At 36.0% G+C, this 19,803-nt stretch overlaps 1 protein-coding gene across 14 annotated transcripts in view; it reads right to left on the bottom strand.

Annotated features, from left to right (window-relative positions):
• Positions 1-3,560: 3,560 nt before the first annotated feature.
• The window catches only part of MBD5 (methyl-CpG binding domain protein 5), a 503,218-nt gene continuing 486,975 nt past the window's right edge, over positions 3,561-19,803 (bottom strand). For 12 of the 14 annotated variants that reach the window (XM_050752186.1, XM_050752177.1, XM_050752187.1 and 9 more), the window contains 3 exons: positions 14,229-14,302; positions 6,899-6,974; positions 3,561-4,158 (listed from right to left, as the gene is read on the bottom strand). In XM_050752186.1, coding sequence (XP_050608143.1) covers positions 4,087-4,158; positions 6,899-6,974; positions 14,229-14,302 — 222 coding nt within the window. In that variant the 3' untranslated portion in view covers positions 3,561-4,086. Of the gene's footprint in view, positions 4,159-6,898; positions 6,975-10,874; positions 10,945-14,228; positions 14,342-19,803 lie in introns of those variants that run through there. The other 2 variants (XM_050752184.1, XM_050752191.1) reach the window with 2 other exon arrangements.

Genomic DNA, 19,803 nt, shown 5'->3' on the forward strand with positions numbered 1-19,803 from the left:
ACAAAAATATCCATGTGAAATGCAGGTGAAATGTAAACTGCTACACTTCTACATAGACAATCCAGTGTATTTATACTTAATCCATAAAGGCATGATGTTACAAAACACATTTGTATATTATGAAGCCATCTGGCATCAAATTTTCCAATTTATAGACAACTTTGTATTTACATAACAAATTATTAAATCAACCATTTTTCCGGTTTATAAAAGGTCACTGAGGTACACACACAGTGTGTATAAATGCAGATAAGGCTGGTAATACATATTTACAGTAGATACAAATTAATCTTTCATATTTGAAGATAATGCTTTTTATATATTTTTTTATATCAGACTCCCCACTGTTAGCAGGATTTCCCATGCTTGAGTTGTTTATTGCTTTTTGGCTCACTGATTTAATATTCACTTCTGGGTTGTTTACACATATGAATTACTAATGTTCTTATCTCTTTGGCTAATGCAAATGTGATAGAGTGAATGAAAGAAAAAGATAAACTAATTCAATATTACACTTCTGGCTGGTTGATAATTTTTGTTCATGTCCCCCAAATGAATCAATGCACAACTCATTTGATATACTACATTGAAAAGTCTTGAGTCTTGCATTACACCATTTGGGCATAAATGGGCAAAGTAAACAAGATATCCAATTTTGAGCAAGGCCTAGTCTTTTGGCTTTCTTTTCAGAAAGAGCAATGCCACCAACATCTTAAGCATCTTAGATTTCAAAATCTTAATGCATATATGCTTGTGACTTGCAAGGGAACACTGCAAACTGCATGGAAGATTACCAAAGTTAACAACAATGTGCTATCATGGTCTAAAATGAAAAATGAGTCACCTCGTAGGATATAAGAATCTTCCTAAAACTTACAGAAAGTGAAATAACTGCCCTCTTCTCCTCCTGCAATTCTGCAGTGTTACGTTCCAATAAGAAGGCTGTGTTTACTTAAAAAACAGACATAGCAAAAACTCAAAGTCAGGGTCCAAATAAAAGACTAAAAGTGGCCCATGATATCACAAGGGATGAATGTTCTTAAAGCGTTTTCATTCATAATGGTACTAAAAAGTACAAGCCCAAAATGTTCCTTTAAATAAATAAAAACCCTGGTTTGCATTTAATGCTACAAACAAGACAAATCACACAAAAGCTGCTCAGTTAATTTTCCACTCATTTGAAATAATTTTTAAAACCTTCTTAGAGGTTTAGTTTATTCTCCTTGTGCTTCCTAAGACTGTTAAGGGACACAAAATAAAATTAGATTTCCTTTTCCAGCAGGAACTATTATGTTCTTTAAAGAAGAAAAATTTTTTCATCTGTTTCCATTTTTGGATTTGTTTCTTAAAAAACGTTTATTTTAGGGAATAAAAATTTTGGTAACATAGAAGGCCTAGCCTTCATTTAAAAAAATGAATTGGCTTCAATACAAAGAGAAAGAAATGGCTCTATGGGCAAAATTGAAGTGTGAGTGACCAATTTTTTAATTGTAAAGTAGGTGCAACATTTAAAAAAATGTTACAGCACTGTATGACCTGTAATGCTAACAATATTTACATTAACTGCTTACACAAAATCATATAATTGTAAGAGAGAGGAAAAAAACCCACGTGGACTGAAACTACTACACCTAGCACCCATATCAAAGCCAGAGCAACCAGTGAAATCATGGGCACAAACATACTTTACATTGTCTACTGATGTAAAGTATACAATGGGAGGGAAGCACAAACTGAATTAGCTCAAAATACCAAAAAGAAGGCTTGGTCAACACAAACTCAGCCTGAAGACAGAAAAGCAAAGGCTAAAAAATCTACATGTCAACACAGACACACATACAGACACACCCAGCCTACAAACACACATGTATGTCTGTCTGTGAACAAACAAAAATGTGTAGAAAAAAACAGTAGAAAAACAGGTTGGCGCAAAAAAAAAAAAAAAGACATTAATGGTTTAAACATATTAGCCACATCAACTTTTAACTTATAAACATGTGTCAACTAAACTACACAAAAGATTACTTCCTGTGACTGCATGAAGGAACTGGGCAGGCAATCCTACCATTATAAGAGAGACAAAATGAACCTACCCCCTGAAGGAAGGGTTCCTACTTTGAGGTCATGAAGCCCAGGGTAGCCAGTTGCATTCCGTCAGGCTTGTGGGTAGGTTGAAAGTGGAACAGAGGGACAGAGAGACAAAGGAGACCTAGGGGAATAACTAAGAGCTGTTGCTATCAAAAGCGAGCCCAGGTGGCATGCTCTGTGCTGTGGCCCTAAGAAACCAACTCAAGGAATGACCTTGGTCTCCATTTTCCTGAGTTACTGGAACTCTGCTACATGACAGGACTGAGGAGTTTGGGCGGTGGGTGGGAGAGGAGTAGTAGGTGAGGTGGTGGGCAGGTTGAGCTGCTGAGCCTGCTATTGGAGAACCTCCTAGCAGCCTGAGTGACAGACTGTTGCCTGAGCCCCAGGCTAGAGGACAAGACAGTGCTCTCTAGGGGTTTAAGGGTTTGGGGCAGGGACTGGTGGTTCAAAGAATAAAGGGATAATAGATCCCTTCTTTTCACAATCCATCAACTGAAGTCAGGCTGGAAGCCTAAACTTTGCTTAACTGCCTAGAAGATAGGGTAATACCACCACCACAAAAATTGTGAGAAGAAGACGGAAAATTATGTTGTGCTACATTTCTTATTAATTACCTTGTACTTTACAATGGCTCACAGTTTTAGGTTTGTATACTTGTAATGTAGTATTTTCTCTCTACATTTGTTTCACATTTTTTCTTACTTAATATAATATAAATAATTTGGTTAATAGATTTAACCTGCACATTTTAGCCACATTAATATATATAAGAATCTGTTAATGGTATAAATAATTCTTTAAATAAAATAAATCTGATATGTTACACAATACTGATAAAAAAATTACCATTGCTAATAATTTTGTAAGCCACCTTAACTTCTGGGTTAAGTAATACTGAAGAATGGATATGAAACTTGCTTTGATGATTCATATTTATTTTTGCCACTACAAAAAAAAAAAAAGAATTATAATCAACCTTACCTCTGATAATGGTTGCAAAGTGGGGCTTTTGCCTCCATGTATGGAAATAGAAAGTTTTACCTTGTCAGATATCATTTGCAAAAAACCCCTCAATTCTGAGCACCAGCGATGGTGCAGTCAGTATAAGCTATCTGCTTCAACAGGTGGCTATCAAACGTTAACTACAGAAATGGCTGAGTAAAATATTCCATCTAAGATTTTTTTTTATAAAACCTATTCTATTTTAAAACTTAGGTAAAAAAAATATGCAACAAATGGTTGCAGTTTCTGAATTCTTAATTTAGACCTGTGAGCCCTCTTCCCTTTAGAAATCTGCAAGGTTGCAATTTCCTAGACACCCGAAATTGAGTCCAGTGCTTCCAGGCAAGGTTCATTCCAAACACACAATATAAATGGACACTCAGTGGTGTGCAGTGTATGTCATAATTCAGATATTACATCATCATGCCTTTTCTCTGCTGTTAAATACAAAAACAGCATCTTTTACATTATCATAGAAAAGCATTTAGGTTGTATTTTTATTTATCACTTTACACTGGTAGTCTCTGGTAGGTGTACTCCATAGAAACCAAAGAATTTTGTACACTATTTCTTTGTACAATAAAAGATAAAGTGTGCATTAGGTACGCTTGTACATGACAATATTGTACAATATTTACATTTCTGATATCACCATGAAATTCTGTATTTTCTATATACAACATTGAAAATTCTTCAGAAACATTTGGACTATTTCTTATAATCACAATTTAGTATTATAGAAAAAGAGTTTCTCAGTAATCTCTTGACCATTTATCACTCTCATCACACAAATATTTTGATTGGTTTTTCCAGCATTCATTATCCTTCCTGATCAAAAAACTTTTGTATCACTGTTTCTTTTAGCACCCTGTGGTGGTGGTAGCTATCTGCCATAGTCTAAATATTGATATAACAGTGGCTATATCAATACCTATATACAGATACATCTGTGCATGTTCCTTTATTAAACACTGCGCATTAGTGGAGTAGTCTCTGTTATCTGGAGATCTTCCTCCTCTTGGGTTTGGGGGGTCTCATTTGTCTGTCACCCTGTGGGATTTGGTGTACCTGGAAATAAAAAGGTAGGAAAAAAACAACAACAACAGAGGATGAAATCACAAACACCATACAATTTCTGACAAAGAAACAGGGTAGGGAGTAGACTCTGGCTTTCACTTTCAATTACTGATATCCTGAGGCACTTCAAATGTTTACCAAGACCCCAGATGTCAGTGTGCCCACAGTCACTACAGAGAATGCAGAATGCTAGAAACTCATAAGCAGTGCAACACTCTGGGGGTGCCAATAGACAGTGGAAAACAAAGGATGAACTGGACAAAATCAAGTATGGGAAATGCAATGTGCAGTTGTTACCCCATTGTCCATTTAAAACAAAAATAAAGCCTTCCCTGTCAGAGACCCTAGATCACCAATTTCACTACAGCCTGGAAGAGTGAATAATTACACAACAAACATGCCCCTTTTTTTTCCCTCACTTTGTTACCCTACTTATTTTACAATGACTAGGAAGGGTCACAAATTACAAGAACATGCACACATAGCTCAGCCTAAGGATGTTTGTTCATGAGAAGAATCAAAATGGAAAAGAGAATACCACTATCATCTGTTGGCAGATCTGAAATTGTGTAGTCTGGGAGGAGCAGTTAATACAATTCACCTTTCTTTATGTACTAATGCAGGAACTAGCAACATTTAGTGCTGTTTATCAGATTGAGCAGCGGCTGAGCAGCATTAGATAGCAGATATAATTTGGAGGAGGGAGTGATCAAATTGTCTTATAGCTATCGGTGGGAAGGAGCAAGGTCCAAGACCCAGGAGAGGAGGGATGAACCCAAGGCAGTGGTGTAGCAAATGCTTTATCAGCATTTGGACACAAGTCCATTGTAGCATTTTGCCAGTTTCTGTGGTGTAAAACTTTTATCCTGGCCAACCTTATGTCACAGGACTTAGGGTTAGGAAGAGATGAGTACAATTGACTCTCAAGATCCACTACAAGTTGGCTCAATTACATGCTTAAAAATAATGTTTAGACAACAGCAAAGGGCAATGCTATCCAGACTCAAATGCAGAATGCTTTTAAAAAAATAATATTTTCAAATTTTAAATAATATTTATGGGTTTTTCAATCTGCCTATTCCTCCTAATCTTTTCCATACACATTTTTAAAAGCCACTAGTCTGTAGTAAAGAGCCAAAACTTTTTACAACTGAGGAAAGAAACTTTTTATAACTGAGACTGCAAACTAGTAATCTGTGGACCAAATGTGGCCTGAAATGGTATTTTGTTTAGCCATATGGCACTTTAATATTTTTTAAAACAGTTGTCAACACATAAAAATGAGAAATTTTACCTCTAGACTTCTAGTTTTGTATGAAAAATGGAAAGATCTTGCAACATGAACACAATTTCCCAGATGTCTAAGATCTGCTGGAGCATGGACGGAATGCCTTCTGGAGACAGCACATGCCTCCTAGGTTGCCCCGGCCCTTACTACTCTCAACTACCTGATTTCCACCAGGGCCAAATGTCCTGAGGCAGAGTCTAGAGAGACGATGGCCAAACTCATTTTCTCTTTTTCCTGGGCAGGCACATTCTATGCTCTATTTCCTATTCTACTTAAGAAGATCATGTGATTAGGTCAGGTCAGTGGAAAGTCAACAGAATGACTGGTCTGGCTCATAAACCTATGCTGGCAGTATTCTTAGCATGCTCTTTTCTTTTACCTTCAAGGCAAAATGCAAAGGATATAATGAAGCACTCTGAGGTCCTAAGAGAGGTGGTCACTAGATAAAGAAAGAATCTGTGCGCTGGTGTGGAGCAACCCCTTCCTCAACCAGCACCAGACTCAGGTGGGTAATGGCTTTTACTGTGCTGAGCCTCTAGATTGGTAGCCTACCCTAACCCGTGGATCTTCACTGGCATTTCTCATCCATTCCAACTGCTGTTTTCTCATACCTGGCCCACTTTACTTACTGATACTATTTGACTGGCCCTAGAAAACATTTGAGTTTATAGTCCCCAATCTAGATCTTTCCTATAATTTTATCAGGAAATTTAATGTCTCAGGGCTTCAATTCACCCATCTGTGAAATGATGAGTTGGTTGGATTACAAAATCTCTAAAACCCATACTAATCCCATCATTCAATTGCCATTGGATGGTTTGTTGGGATTCAGATAACCTTGTAACATAAGGTCAAATAAAATAAATTATTTTTCATGCGAAATAGCCTAGACAATTCACATTTTTAACAGATTACCAAAATTATATTTTAAGTATTTACATCAGTCAATGTGTGAACTGGAGGATAACGATTAAACTTCTCACACTCAATGCTATTACATGCACAGTTCAATAAAAATGGGATATGAGAGGTCTATATACTCTTGATCTTGACCCCCACTGTCTTTTGGTTCAAAGGACAGAACAAAATTTGCATTACTAAATATATAGGCAACAGTAATGGCCACGGCCATTCAGAGAGTCAAGTGCAGAAAGCTGTGATTTGAACATCAATATTTTGCTGCTCATATTTTAAAAGAATGTTATGTGGCAAAACAAAAGTTACTTATCTCAGGAAGAAAGACATAGTTAATGCAGTAGGTTTTTTTTTTTTTTTTTCCTTAAATGACTTTGAATCTTTTCTGATATTTGTCTTCTTTTTCTAGGCTAGTAATTTAGTATTGCTACGTGAGTTGTTTGACAATATTCAAGAGACTTTACCAAAAAGTGTAACATAATTTATTTTCTAAGAAACACAGTATAATGGAAAAATAAATTAACTTACAGTCCCAGACATTTTGTCCAGTTCACTCATGGCCTCATGAATAGCAGCTTCTAAATGGTTATTTAGCTTTCCACTTCTGGAATTAATGAAAACAACACACCAGATTAAAAAATTAAAGAAACAAAACTCAATTTAATTTCCTAATCAGAAAACAAAAGTACCAATGCCACGAGAGAAAGCCAATTTATACTCGCGTTTGGAAAAATTCAGATGACAAAACATCACTCTGGGATTCTTACCACTGAATACTAATGATTAAAGTCACAGAACTACTGAAAAGAAAAGTTGAACAGATTGTCGGGCGGGGAGATGGACTTCTTCCTCTTCCACGTGCTGCTTCCACAATCTGGTGATTTGGGAAGAAAGTTGGGCCACGGGGTCCCTCTCCCAGAGACACTGCTCATGCTCCCTGGCTCCGGCCGGCCCTGCATTGCTTCTCGTTTCTTTCTCAAGCAGCCTGGCTGTGTGACCAGAGGAAGGGCGGAGGGGCTGAACTGCAGGCTCTGGCCACTAGGGAGCTCCCTCTGCCCTCTCTGGAGCGTTCTGGCTCTGGAGTTGAGCTAGTGAAGGCTGAAATCCCGGGGCCCGTTCCAGGGTGGGAAACAGCTTAACTCTAACGCACCTGAGGCTCCTAGCCTACCCCCCAGCGCATTTTCCCAAAAGCCAAAATGATGTAAATATTTGAACAGATAAAGAATGACAGCCTCAGGGTGCCTATCACTTCTCTGACCTTTTTTCTCCACTTAGCATTCCATTACACATGTTTGGCCTGAATAACACACACGGTGCATCTACCATTTTTGAAGCTTACATCTATGAAGCTGTTGAACTAAAATCGGGTAAATCCATGCTACCCACCCCTGTGGTTATGTACACTTTGCCCATCCTGACTGTTAACTTGTTTTTCCTCCTTTACGCAAATAAATAATTACCTATTTTTTCCAAATACTAAGGTGATTTTTTTCATTTATCCTGTCATGACAATTACTAGAAAAGCTGCTGGAGGTAACGTTTTCGTAACAGGCGGTTAGCATGGGTTTCCATGAGTTAAGTCCTATCTCAGCATCTACCATGGAGACTGGAAATCTGCAGTCGTGGGAGAATTTGATTTACTGTCTTATTTAGTTTGGTTAGCAGAGTGTTTCGAAATATTTTTGAACTTTAGTTCAGTTTACCATAGCTTTCACTAGGTTTTATCCTCACACACCAGGACTGGACAATGTATACACTGAGTTTCTGTCTACACTTTGAGAACTCCGAGTTTTCCACCCCTGAGTACCATAGTGCTAGACATATCATAGATGCTCTATGTATTTGCTAAACAAAAATGGTTGTCAAAGGTGGCCCAGATGGTCCTATGTTTCAAAAAAAAATATATGTACTTAGGTCAGTTTAACTGAAAGGAAAAATTAGTGTATTGGTTTTAACCAAATTATAAGGGTAATATGGCATCAACCACCTCCCCTCTACCTTTTGCTGCCCTGTAAGCCAGTCTTTAGCTTTCATATTTTTGTCATTTATTTTTAGAAATTTAAAAATGCAGAGGAGTACACAGGATAAAATAAACCTAACATATTCCCCTCCTGGAACAAAATGTTAATAAATTACCTATTTCCTTTAAGTCTTTTATATTAAAAAAATAAAGCTGGAGTCCCCAATTGTTATCCATCCTGGTCCCATTTTCCCTCACCTTCCCCCCTCAACTTTTAGTCTGCTTTTATACTTTAGTATTGTTTTATACGTGTTTTTTAAAATATACACACACAAAAGGTGTCAGATACACATACTTGACTTTTTTTCTCCTTATAACTGTTTTACATACCATCTAGTTTGTATAATCTATTCATTCCTTCTAACTGCTATGTAAGAAGTTTTTTTATTATGCATGTACTGTCTTCCATTTACCTACCCATTCCAGTTTCAAGGGGCCCTGGTCATCTCATGGAGTCAGTCTCAGTTGTTTTCCTAATGAAGTGTCTGCCAAGCAAGCTCCTGGGAGCACTCTGTAAGGCCACCTGGGGTTTGCTGAAGCTGCTTGGCAAGGGTTCTGACAGTATTATCATTGCCATGTTGCCTGACAATATCACACTGTGTGTAATGTGTTAAATAAATTTATCCTTACTATTTCTTTTGTATGAACATAAGTTTGATGTATTAACATAAGTTTTAAAAGACATTTATTTATTATAAATTTTGATTAGAATATCTTAGGAGTTTAAAATTGACTATATAAAGTTCTAAATATTTAAAATGAAGTTACAATGTTTTAACGAAAAACCTCCAGAGAACCTTGGTTCTCTCACCTTTAATCTTAGTAAAAGAAATACCTGTTATTTATTTTAAAATGTCTATATGCCAAGTATTGGATTAAAACTCTATATACATTATCTCATTTAATCCTTACAACAATTTGATGGAATAGGTATTATGACAACTGTATGTGATACTTCATGACTTTTTAAGGAGAATTGGTGAAATCAATTCTAATTTTGTAATGAAGAAAATGGATATTTGACTATAGTTTTCAAAAGTAATAGTCATAGGTAAAAAACTTTTACCTAACCATGAAAAATTGCAATAACAATTACCATTCAAACACAAAAACGATTCAACATTACTTGTTGAAAAAAAGTTTCAGGAGTTTTGTCATCTCATTCTTCAAGATATTTAAAATATTTGTAAACACTTTGCATTAATTCAAGTTAAACTAGTATAATGTTTCACCTTTAACACAACTTAGTTGTTAATAGAGGGAGAAATGACTACTTTTGGAAGAGAAAATAAATACATAGATGTGGGGCATGAAATTATTTGTATACCTCATGAGATTCGAGAGATAAAGAGAGACTCTCCCAGATGTCAAATCTGCAGACCAGCTACTGGTCAGGTCAGGGAATAATGAATTTAAAAGAGGAAGAAAAAGCTCTATGAATTCAAGAAATGAACAATTAGTCAAAATTCAGTCTTTCAGTCCAGAGGGCCTCCCTGTGGAGTTTCTTCTACTATTTTCTATTCCCCGCTGACATTTAATAATAAACATTTTTACTAATGGACACTCTAAAACCTACTTGATTAAGTAACAGATGTTCATATAATCACATTTCTAATTATTAATGGAGATAATTGCCACTTCTCAACTTCATTGGCTATACTGTCATATATTATCTTTAAATTCACTAATTTTTTTAAAAAGCCAGGTACACATCTATGAATAGTACAAGAAATAGAAGGGAAATGAGAAATTGCAAGTTGTTCTTCACTGTCAGTTTAGAGTTTAAGTGACTCACTTCATCCAGTACGTAACAAATATGGGTGAGACATAAAAGTCAAGAACCCTGCACTCTGAAACCGAATGCCTGGGGAATGTATGAAGATCTAAGAAAATTTAACATGGTAAGTATCATTCCTTGGTTTTAAAGTGAAAGTATGATTTATTTACTGTTTTCCAGATTCACAAAAAATCAGGTTTCCCAAGAAATGTATACATACCTATAGACAGAAGATTTGCTCCTTGCTTAAATGAAAATCATAACATATGTAAAAGCTGTGGAATTTTTCTTTAATAAAGCTATTTCTGCTTTTAAGTACAAAATTGTCCTAAGTAATGTGTTAAATAAATATGTTGCTATTAGGATATAATTAGAACATACATTTAAAGATATTTATTTGTTGTATAGTTTGAGGACACTGAAGATTAAAACGACTAAACATCTAATATCATGATAGAATGTTTCAACTGGCAAAAATAACAGATAATTTTCTTTCTTTCACCTGTATCTTCATAAGAAAAATAGCTATTTACTAAATGACATGTGCCAAGTACTGTGCTGAGGCTCTCTCTATATTATCTATGTTACAACAATTCTAAAGTAGGATTATGTCCATTTTAGAAATGAAAAATTTAGGCTCAGGGAGATTATGAACATACGGCTATGAAGTGGTAGAAACAGGACTTGAGTCCAGGTAAAAAACCAACCTCTTAATTATCTTGTTCCAAATGACACCTTCCTTTTTCAGCCTTTTCCTCTTTTCTTCTTCCCCTCAGTCTACAAAAGCAGTCAAATCTTTGTCATTTAAAAAATTCTTTCTTTGTTATTTTTCAGAAAATTTTCACATTATGGGTAGAAAGAAGAGTAAATAATCTACATCTCATCTCCCTATTTCCTTATTCTTATTTAATCTTCAACCCATAGCCACTTTGTGTGTATACGCATCACTCTACTGGAAACTGTTCTCACTTAAGTTTACCAATGACCTTCAAACTGTCCAATCTGATGGAGATTTTTCAGTTTTTGTCTTACTGGACCTCTGTTGATCACTTTATCAGTCTTTGACTTCTGAGACTCTATCTACTTTCCCTGATTCTCCTCCTCCTCACTGACCATTCTTCCCATCTTCTTCATTCTAATGCATGTTCAATCCTTAGCCTACTATTCTTCAAATTGGTCAAAGTATCTTTGTGTGACTTCAGTCATTTGTACACTGTCAAATACCATTTCTCCCCAGTTTCAGGCATGTATGTCCAGCCTATCCTACAGGCACCCCAAACTGTACTCAACACCTTCCCGCTGTAACCTCCACTTCAGTCAGTGTTTCTACAACCTACCAAGTCACCCAAGCTGAAAACCTGAGAGCTGTCCTTGATTTTGTTCCCTTTCCTTTACATTCTGATCAATCACCCCATGTTCTTTCTATTTTACCTCCTAAATATTTCTTGACCACATTCCTTCTCTTCCATCCTCATCCCCAACTCCGCCAGCTCCTGGTTTGGGTCCTCGTTCTCCCTTGTATTCTGCCATGGCTCCTGAACAATCTCTTCATCTTCAATATTGTTGCCTTAAAATTTGTCCTCCTACACCGCCATACCTAAGGTGAAAAATGCAACCACCTGCCCCACCACCTGCCCCCTTTAGGCACTTCCAAAACAATAAAACATCCGATTTGCCCTTACTAGGCCCTTTTTGATCTGGTTCCTGCTTATACCTCTTATAACTTCCCATTCGATACTTTATAGTCCTCAAAATCCAACTGCTGCTCTCATCTACACGCTATCCCACCCCACCTTGGTCTCTGTTTCCTTTGTGTGGCTGATGCCTATGTAGTGTTTAAGGCTTGGCCCACATATCATCCCTTCTAGGAACCCTTCCTTTACCTGCCCTTTTCCTATGACCCCAAAATATAGTATGTATATATTGCTGTTGTTGCAATTTTGACATTTGAATTATTTGTTTCTGCATCTGTCTCTTTCACTAAACAGTGAGCTTCAGGGACTGTAGCACTGTTCCTGGCACAGATTTTTTGCTAAATTTGTCTCCTTAAATTGGGAATAAATGCATAAATTAAAAAATGATTTGTTTCAACATATAATTTATCAGTTGTAGGACTTTCAACTAATTATTTAAACTATTTCAGTCTGAGTGTCCGCATCTGCAAATGGACTTAGTAATTTTGGCCCATCTTGTGACTGGGAGAATAAAATGATGAATTTACAATTACATGTGCAAAATGTAAAGCATTCTACTAGGCATCGAAAAGGAAAGTCTGTCCGCTTAGACAATAGTATGGTAAATAAAGTTCTTTTTATAAGTGTTAGTTTTGTATTTTCTACTTTTACTTCTCCAATTTGTACTTTAAGTTTATGGTTATCATGAGGAGAATTCCTTTAGATAGATAGCACATTAATTTACTACAAATAGGAAACTGGCTTTGAAGAAAAAATTTTAAAATTGTAGTTTGTTACTCATTACCTTTCAGAAATTGCTTAATAGCAAATACATGGGGAAAATTCAGCTTATTTCAAGGCAGTGTATTTGAATATTTGGAGGAGTTATTTTATTTCTGTTATTAACTTTATTTTGTACATAATCCAAGTAACTGGCATGTTTCACTGTAGGAAACATTTTTAGGGCTCTTTTATACCAAAAAAATGGGTACCATTGAATAGTTTACAGCAACTGGCCCACTGCAAATTTGTGATGTAGGTAATTTGCAATTTTCCTCCTTTCATCCAGACCTTGTATTAATTTTAGTGGCCTTATCTTGTTGCTAAGCTCTGCATAGCAAGTGTGCTTCGGTAAGAGTAGGAGGGACCCTGATCCCTGTTTTCCTTACCGGGTCTAGAGGGATGTTATCTGGCAATTAACTTGGCCTTTCACACAACCAATACCAATTTGCTACCTTTTAAAGGAGTCCAGGACATAGAGACATAGGATTTTGCCCCTTGCAGCTGTCATCTTTTCGGATACCTTTTATTGAGGTGAAGAGTATTCCTAAGATTTGTTGACTGCTAAAATTATGCCTCTGGCCAGAATTATGGGAAACACCATAAAGTGAAAGAGAATGCTTTCTAATAGATATTACTGATATCATTAGATAAGTCTTCTATGCAAGATACACTATGAATCATTCTGATCTCCACTTTGTAAGTCTTGATGTACAAACAGAAGTTAAAATGGTATTTTTAGGAAGATGATAATACATAAACACATTAAGCCTATGTGTCAATATTTGGGGGAAATGTGAGGATCATTTTGCAAATGAATAAAAATTAATTAATATGTAATTCTTGGTTGCTTGATAATGTGGAAATTAGTATAGCAACGGAACAGGTATATCAATTACACATTTTTAAATAGCTTTCTATGTACATATAGAGAAGCACATTTGTAGTTCTCTACCTTAATATGAAATAATAGTTATGATACATAAACATACACTGTATCACAGTAAAAACTGTGTTTCGAATATTATCTGCTTGTCTGTACTACATTTATTCAGAAAATAAATATTTAGAAAAACTTTAATAATACTGGCCTGAAATTCAACTTCTTGTTGTAATGCCAAAGAAAACTTACTTTCAAGGCCACACCCCTGATGCAACAACAAAAACAATCTTTATTTCGCATCACTTTGACTAGTAGTTAATCTGCCAAAATTATTTACGTGTACAACGAGGGATATTTGCTCCCCAAATTATTTGAATTGCAAATGGAATGATTCACTACACTTCCAGAGCCTATTTAATTCCTATATGTTGAGAATATGAATTATATTTTATTTTCCACTAAATGAGAGGAATGAAGATGCAGGAAATGAAGAAAGAACTGATGAAGAGGCAAATATTACACAGAGTGTAAACATAAATTGTTAAGAGGATATTTTCTGTAATCACTAATTTGGCTTGTCTATAATGGTCCTCTTTGGTGGTAACAAACTTTACTTAGGCAGGCCACAACATGGACAGAATCAGTGAGATTTCGTTGTCCCTTTGATGGATAAACAGTAAATTATATCCTTGAAAAACAAAGTAAAATTTTTAAAAAGTGCTTACTTTCTGTTCCTTTTCCGGACACGGCTGTAGGCTTCCAAACCTTCCGTTAGTGTCTTCAACTTCTCGGGCTCCACCTGAGTGAAGGTATGAAGACCAAACCACATTACCCAGACCTGTAATTGTTAAACATGGTGTTTACTTTCCTGCCGTAGGAGCAGGTGCTGCACTGGTGGGGAGGGGAGCCTTAACCTTCACTGCCTTGTCAAATCTTCTGTTCTCACTCAATCATTAGAGGTTGATTCTGTGGCTCCAGGCTGCAACATCAGTGGAACTGAAAAGCTGTTTGGCTTTAAAATTGTCAACATTTTGAAAATAATATTTTGGGAATAAAATCTGGAATTTAAACAACCTTCAACTCACAAAATCATAAAAATCAGAGATCCTGGTTCACTTTCTTAGCAACTGCAAATCTGTAGTATCAGACTACTGTGATATAAGTATCAGGGGAAGACAAGAGTGGTAGTTAGTGAAGTGAGTGGGCTTTGGAGCCAACAGATCAAAGTTTGAATCCTACTTTTCACTTCCTTATAGGAGTAAAACACATTTTCTGAGCCTCAGTCTCCGCCTCTGTAAAATGAGGACAATAATACCTACCTTCCTGCTAGAACTGCTGTGAAAATTAAAATATGACAAGTCTTATTGAACACTTATCTTAGCATTCAGCAATGATCATGACCTAGTACACATTTGGCAGTGTACAGAGGCCATCAAACATGAGAAAAAGGTGTTGCTATGCCTTGTGGGTGTGTCCTTTGTCCTATCTTGCTTTCTGACTGCCAGTCTGTGTGTAGTCAGCTATGTCAACAGAGGTCAGCCACCAAGGGTGGTGGGGGGATATGTGTGTGTGTGGAGCATGCAACCTTTGCTACACACCCCTGAGAATCTCTATCATGGTTCTTGAAGCCACCTCCCCACAATAAAAACAATTAATAATTAGGAAAACTTGTATGTGACTTGGGAATAAAAACACTTTTAGAAAAACATGGCTATTTTTATTCTGTAAACACACACACACACACAATCTAAGTAAAAATAGTGTTGCTTGCTGTGTAAGCATAGTTTCAAGGCAAGTAACTCAGCTCTTTAATTGGGGTGAAAGCCAGCCACTTTACTCCCATTTCTCCTCCAACCCCCAATCCACTGTTATATAAAAATACAGAGTTAAACAAAATGCCTCATGGGTAAGAAAATAAACACTAATAAGCAATGAAATGATTATTAACTTTTGCCTTTGTATCCTCAAGATTGACTCATGAATGTCCTTTAGAAATAACTTCTCTATGACCCCTTCAAATCTAGAACACAGTTATGATTAACGAGAGGATTTCATTATTAAGTCTGAAAACAAGCATTTCTAATATTCAATGAGAAAAACAACGGAAATGTTTTCCTTTTCATGTTTTTGTATTTTGCCCGCACAAATGTCTTATACACAAGTTCATACATACCCAACTCACTGTGTGGCAGCACAAGAGACAACTTTGTTCCAATAACACTTCACGTAAAGAAAAGTGTCCTATTGGGTTACTGGCACCACTGGAAAAGCTAAAGTAAGCTAAATGTATCCATGTGTTGTTTAAAAAAAAAAAAGGTGCCTGGATGCACTTTCACATTTCATGTTAGAAATGAGCCTCCATCCTGTATTCACTCACATGAAGGGGATATGAAAAATGCTTTGCATATTTCAGTTTTGTAATCAATAAATGATTCCACTTATATTTAAATAAGCTTCTTGGCAGCAGGAAAGGAGTTGTGCTATATAACAAACTTCTATTAGACTTAAACTAGTGTAGTGAGGGATCTCAGAAGGGGTTAATCTGGTCACAGAATCAGATTCACAATGAAACAAAGCAAGACACAGCAATTAAAACTTACCCCATTGGTCTTAATTTAAAAAACAAAGTTAGGTCAGAGTATTTTTTTAAGTCTTCAATTTTTATTTTTAATTAATTATGGAATAAGGGACAGTAAAAACATTTCTTGTGCATTTATTATGTAAAAGGCACTGTTTTATCATTTAATATGATACTACTGCAAACTAGTATTACTTTTATATTATTACAGATGGGACTTGGTGCATTTAAATAACATGGCCAGAATTGAAACTCAGGTCTGACTCCAACGTGCTCAACTTCTCTCCACCATACCAACTCCAACATACATTGAAATATAGTCATTTTATATATATATATAGCATTTATATATATAAAATTACACACACATATATAAAATACACACACACACAGGCACACTAAAAAATTTAGGTCAAACTATTTAAAATTAGATTTCTACAAAATTTAGATGACAATTTGCCCAAATTTATACTCAATTTTTTTATGCTTGAATAATTTTCCAGGGATATTTTTTCTGAACTAATACTCTACCATGGTTTCTTCATTTAAATCTGCCTCTAAGCCTCTAACATACTCTTATAATGAACTATATTATTTATAAAGGATTAAATGACCTTGAAAAAGAAAGCAAAGATAGTCTTTCTGAAATTAAATATAAGTAAGATATATACCGCTGTGCATTTCTGCTATAACAAGATCATACATATTCAGAAGAAAGTTTAGTTTGTTTCAGGATTTCAGCATTTTTGCTGTGTTGTGAAATATATATGAAGAGTGTATGTTTTTTCTGGGGAAATACTCATACATTTGAAAAATATTCAAGAAATTTTAAAGATACCCTCCCAAAATGGTATCAGAGAACAACAAAATAAATTCAGCTTCTAGTTAAATACAAATCATGTTTAATGAACACTCCCTTGTAAATTACTTAGCTAACTTGTAAATTTAAAAAATACGAGGAAATCAAATACATAAATGTAACATTAAAAAGGTTAAACACACACAAATATTTTTATAAAACTTACACTAAAGGAACAAGTAATTTAAGATAATACTTTTATCTATAATTAAAATCTTGTATTCTTGTACAATCACAAGCCAGGAGTTTCACAAATTATTTAACTCTATCTTAGTGAGAATTTAGGAGAGGGCTTTATCTTTTTTATCTTTACTCATCATCTACCCACACAGTTTCATGCTGATAGCAATCACGCTAATAGTACTGGCCATCGTGGTGTAACTCCTTACTCATGTCATTTAAGAATCATAAAGTTACCTGGAATTTATATGTATTCACAGTTAACTTATTAATATATAAATATACACATACGTTAAATGTTAATTTTTTTTTTTTTTTTTGAACATGGTCTCGCTCTGTTGGCCAGGCTGGAATGCAGTGGCGTGATGTTGGCTCATTGCAGCCTCGACCTCCTGGGCTTCAAGTAGTCTTCCCACCTCAGTCTCCTGAGTAGCTGGGACCACAGGTGTGTGCCACAATGCCCAGCTAATTTTTAAAAATTTTTTTATAGAAACAGGGGTCTCATTATGTTGCCCAAGCTGATCTCAAACTCCTGGGCTCAAGTGATCTGCTTGCCTTGGCCTCCAAAAGTGCTAGGATTAAAGGCATGAGCCACCATGCCCTACCAATACTTTTTGACTATTAAAAACTCTTCTTTCATTCAAATAGTTTAGATACAATAATTCTTCAACATAAATAGTTTTACAGTTTGTTCAGTGTAGATAGAAACATATTCATAAAGCCAGACATTACTATGTGGTGGATGATTAAGAGTTTTTCTGAACAAGCTAAATCTCTGGTTGCTTATTTGCTTATTTTGTTCAGAAGGCCCATATTACACATTTGGTAATTTAAGTTTTTGATTTGGTGTCAGCACAGTGGGTCCTCATGTATCTCAGAAGAAACTTAAAGTCTGACAAAAGAAGACATAAACCCTTCAGAGAGGTACACCAACCCTTGAAACAGAGGTATAGTACATATTTGAAGAACCTGGATCTGGCTGGGCAAGGTGGCTCATGCCTGTAATCCCAGCACTTTGGGAGGCCGAGGTCGGCGGATCATGAGGTCAGGAGTTCAAGACCAGCCTGGCCAACATGGTGAAACCCCATCTCTACTAAAAATACAAAAAATAGCTGGGCGTGGTGGCAGGCATCTGTAATCCCAGCTACTCAGGAGGCCGAGGCAGGAGAATTGTTTGAACCCAGAAGGCGGAGGTTGCAGTGAGCCGAGATCACACCACTGCACTTCAGCCTGGGCGACAGGGTGAGACTCCATCTCAGAAACAAAACAAAAAACAAACAAAAACGAAGAACCTGGGTCAATGATCCTAGATCACTTTTAAATACAGCTGGTTAACTGGAGATTACATTAAATTTTTCTGCAGGCTTTAATCTTGATAACACCCCTCTTTGTGAATTCTTTGGTCCTCCTTATTGCTGAAGCAGAGCTGTTGTGCAAACATCAAAGAATAATGGAGCACTAGCCACATCATTGATCTCATAACAGAGTAAACCTCGAGCTCCCCTTTTCATTATTTACTTCCCCATTCCATTTCTTTAAAGTCCTGTTGCTGGGGAATGGCATAATGTAAGGAGTGCTAAATTTAGATTAGAAGACCAGGGTTGGGACCTGGCTTTACCCGTGATTTGTATTCTTTGGGATGCCACTTCTCTGAGCTTCAGTTCTCCCATCTGTAAAATGGGGATAATTCTGCACATCTTTATGGGTTATTGAAAGGATCTAAAATGACCACAAACATGAAGGTGCTTTATGAACACCAAAGCAGTCCAAAGTGCCACTGGTGGTATGTAAAATTATTTTAGGTAAAACATGGACAAACCTTTAAATATTCTTTTTTAGTTTTTTTTTTTTTTTTTTTTTTTTTTTTTTTAGAGACAAGGTCTCCACTCTGTCACCCAGACTGGAGTGCAGTGGTGTGATCACAGCTCATTGTAGCCTTGAATTCCAGAACTCAAGTGATCCTCCCACCTCAGTCTTCCAAGTAGCTAAAATTTTAGGGGTGCACCACCATGCCTGGCATGCTCATTGCAGCCTTGACCTCACGGGCTCAAGTGATCACCTTACCTTAGCCTCCCATGTAGCTGGGACCACAGGTGTACAGCATCATGCCTGCTAATTTTTAACAATTTTTTGTAGAGATGGGGTTTTATTATGTTGCCCAGGCTAGTCTTGAACTCCTGGCCTCAAGTGATCCTCTGATCTCGGACTCCCAAAGCACTAGGATTATAGGTGTGAGCCACTGTGCCCAGCCTCCTTTGCACATTTTTAATAGTTATATTATTCATATAAGTTTACATTAGAAAAATACAAGTAACATTATGATTTTACACATACAATATCCTAGGATAAAACTAAAGTTGTTTAAATTTAAAAAGTGGCTTGAATAGTGCCTAGTACATATGTGCCTAATAAATATTTCTTGAATGGATCAATTAAGTGATAAATTTAAAGAAAAAATTTAAGTAAATAATAATATATGTAATATGCAACTTTAGCTGAAGTCTGGGAAATATAGCTCTGAAGTAGAAAGCAAATATGAGGCATTTATTAAGTTCATTATCAAACATTTATTAAACAGTAAATATTAAAAATAATATATATTTTAAAAAATAACATCTTCAAACTGAAAAAATTCCTGCTAACTTAAGTGCAATATTTCAATATTTTTAAAAGACTGGGAATT

Source organism: Macaca thibetana, chromosome 12 (assembly GCF_024542745.1).
Source record: "Macaca thibetana thibetana isolate TM-01 chromosome 12, ASM2454274v1, whole genome shotgun sequence".
Lineage (NCBI taxonomy): Eukaryota > Metazoa > Chordata > Mammalia > Primates > Cercopithecidae > Macaca > Macaca thibetana.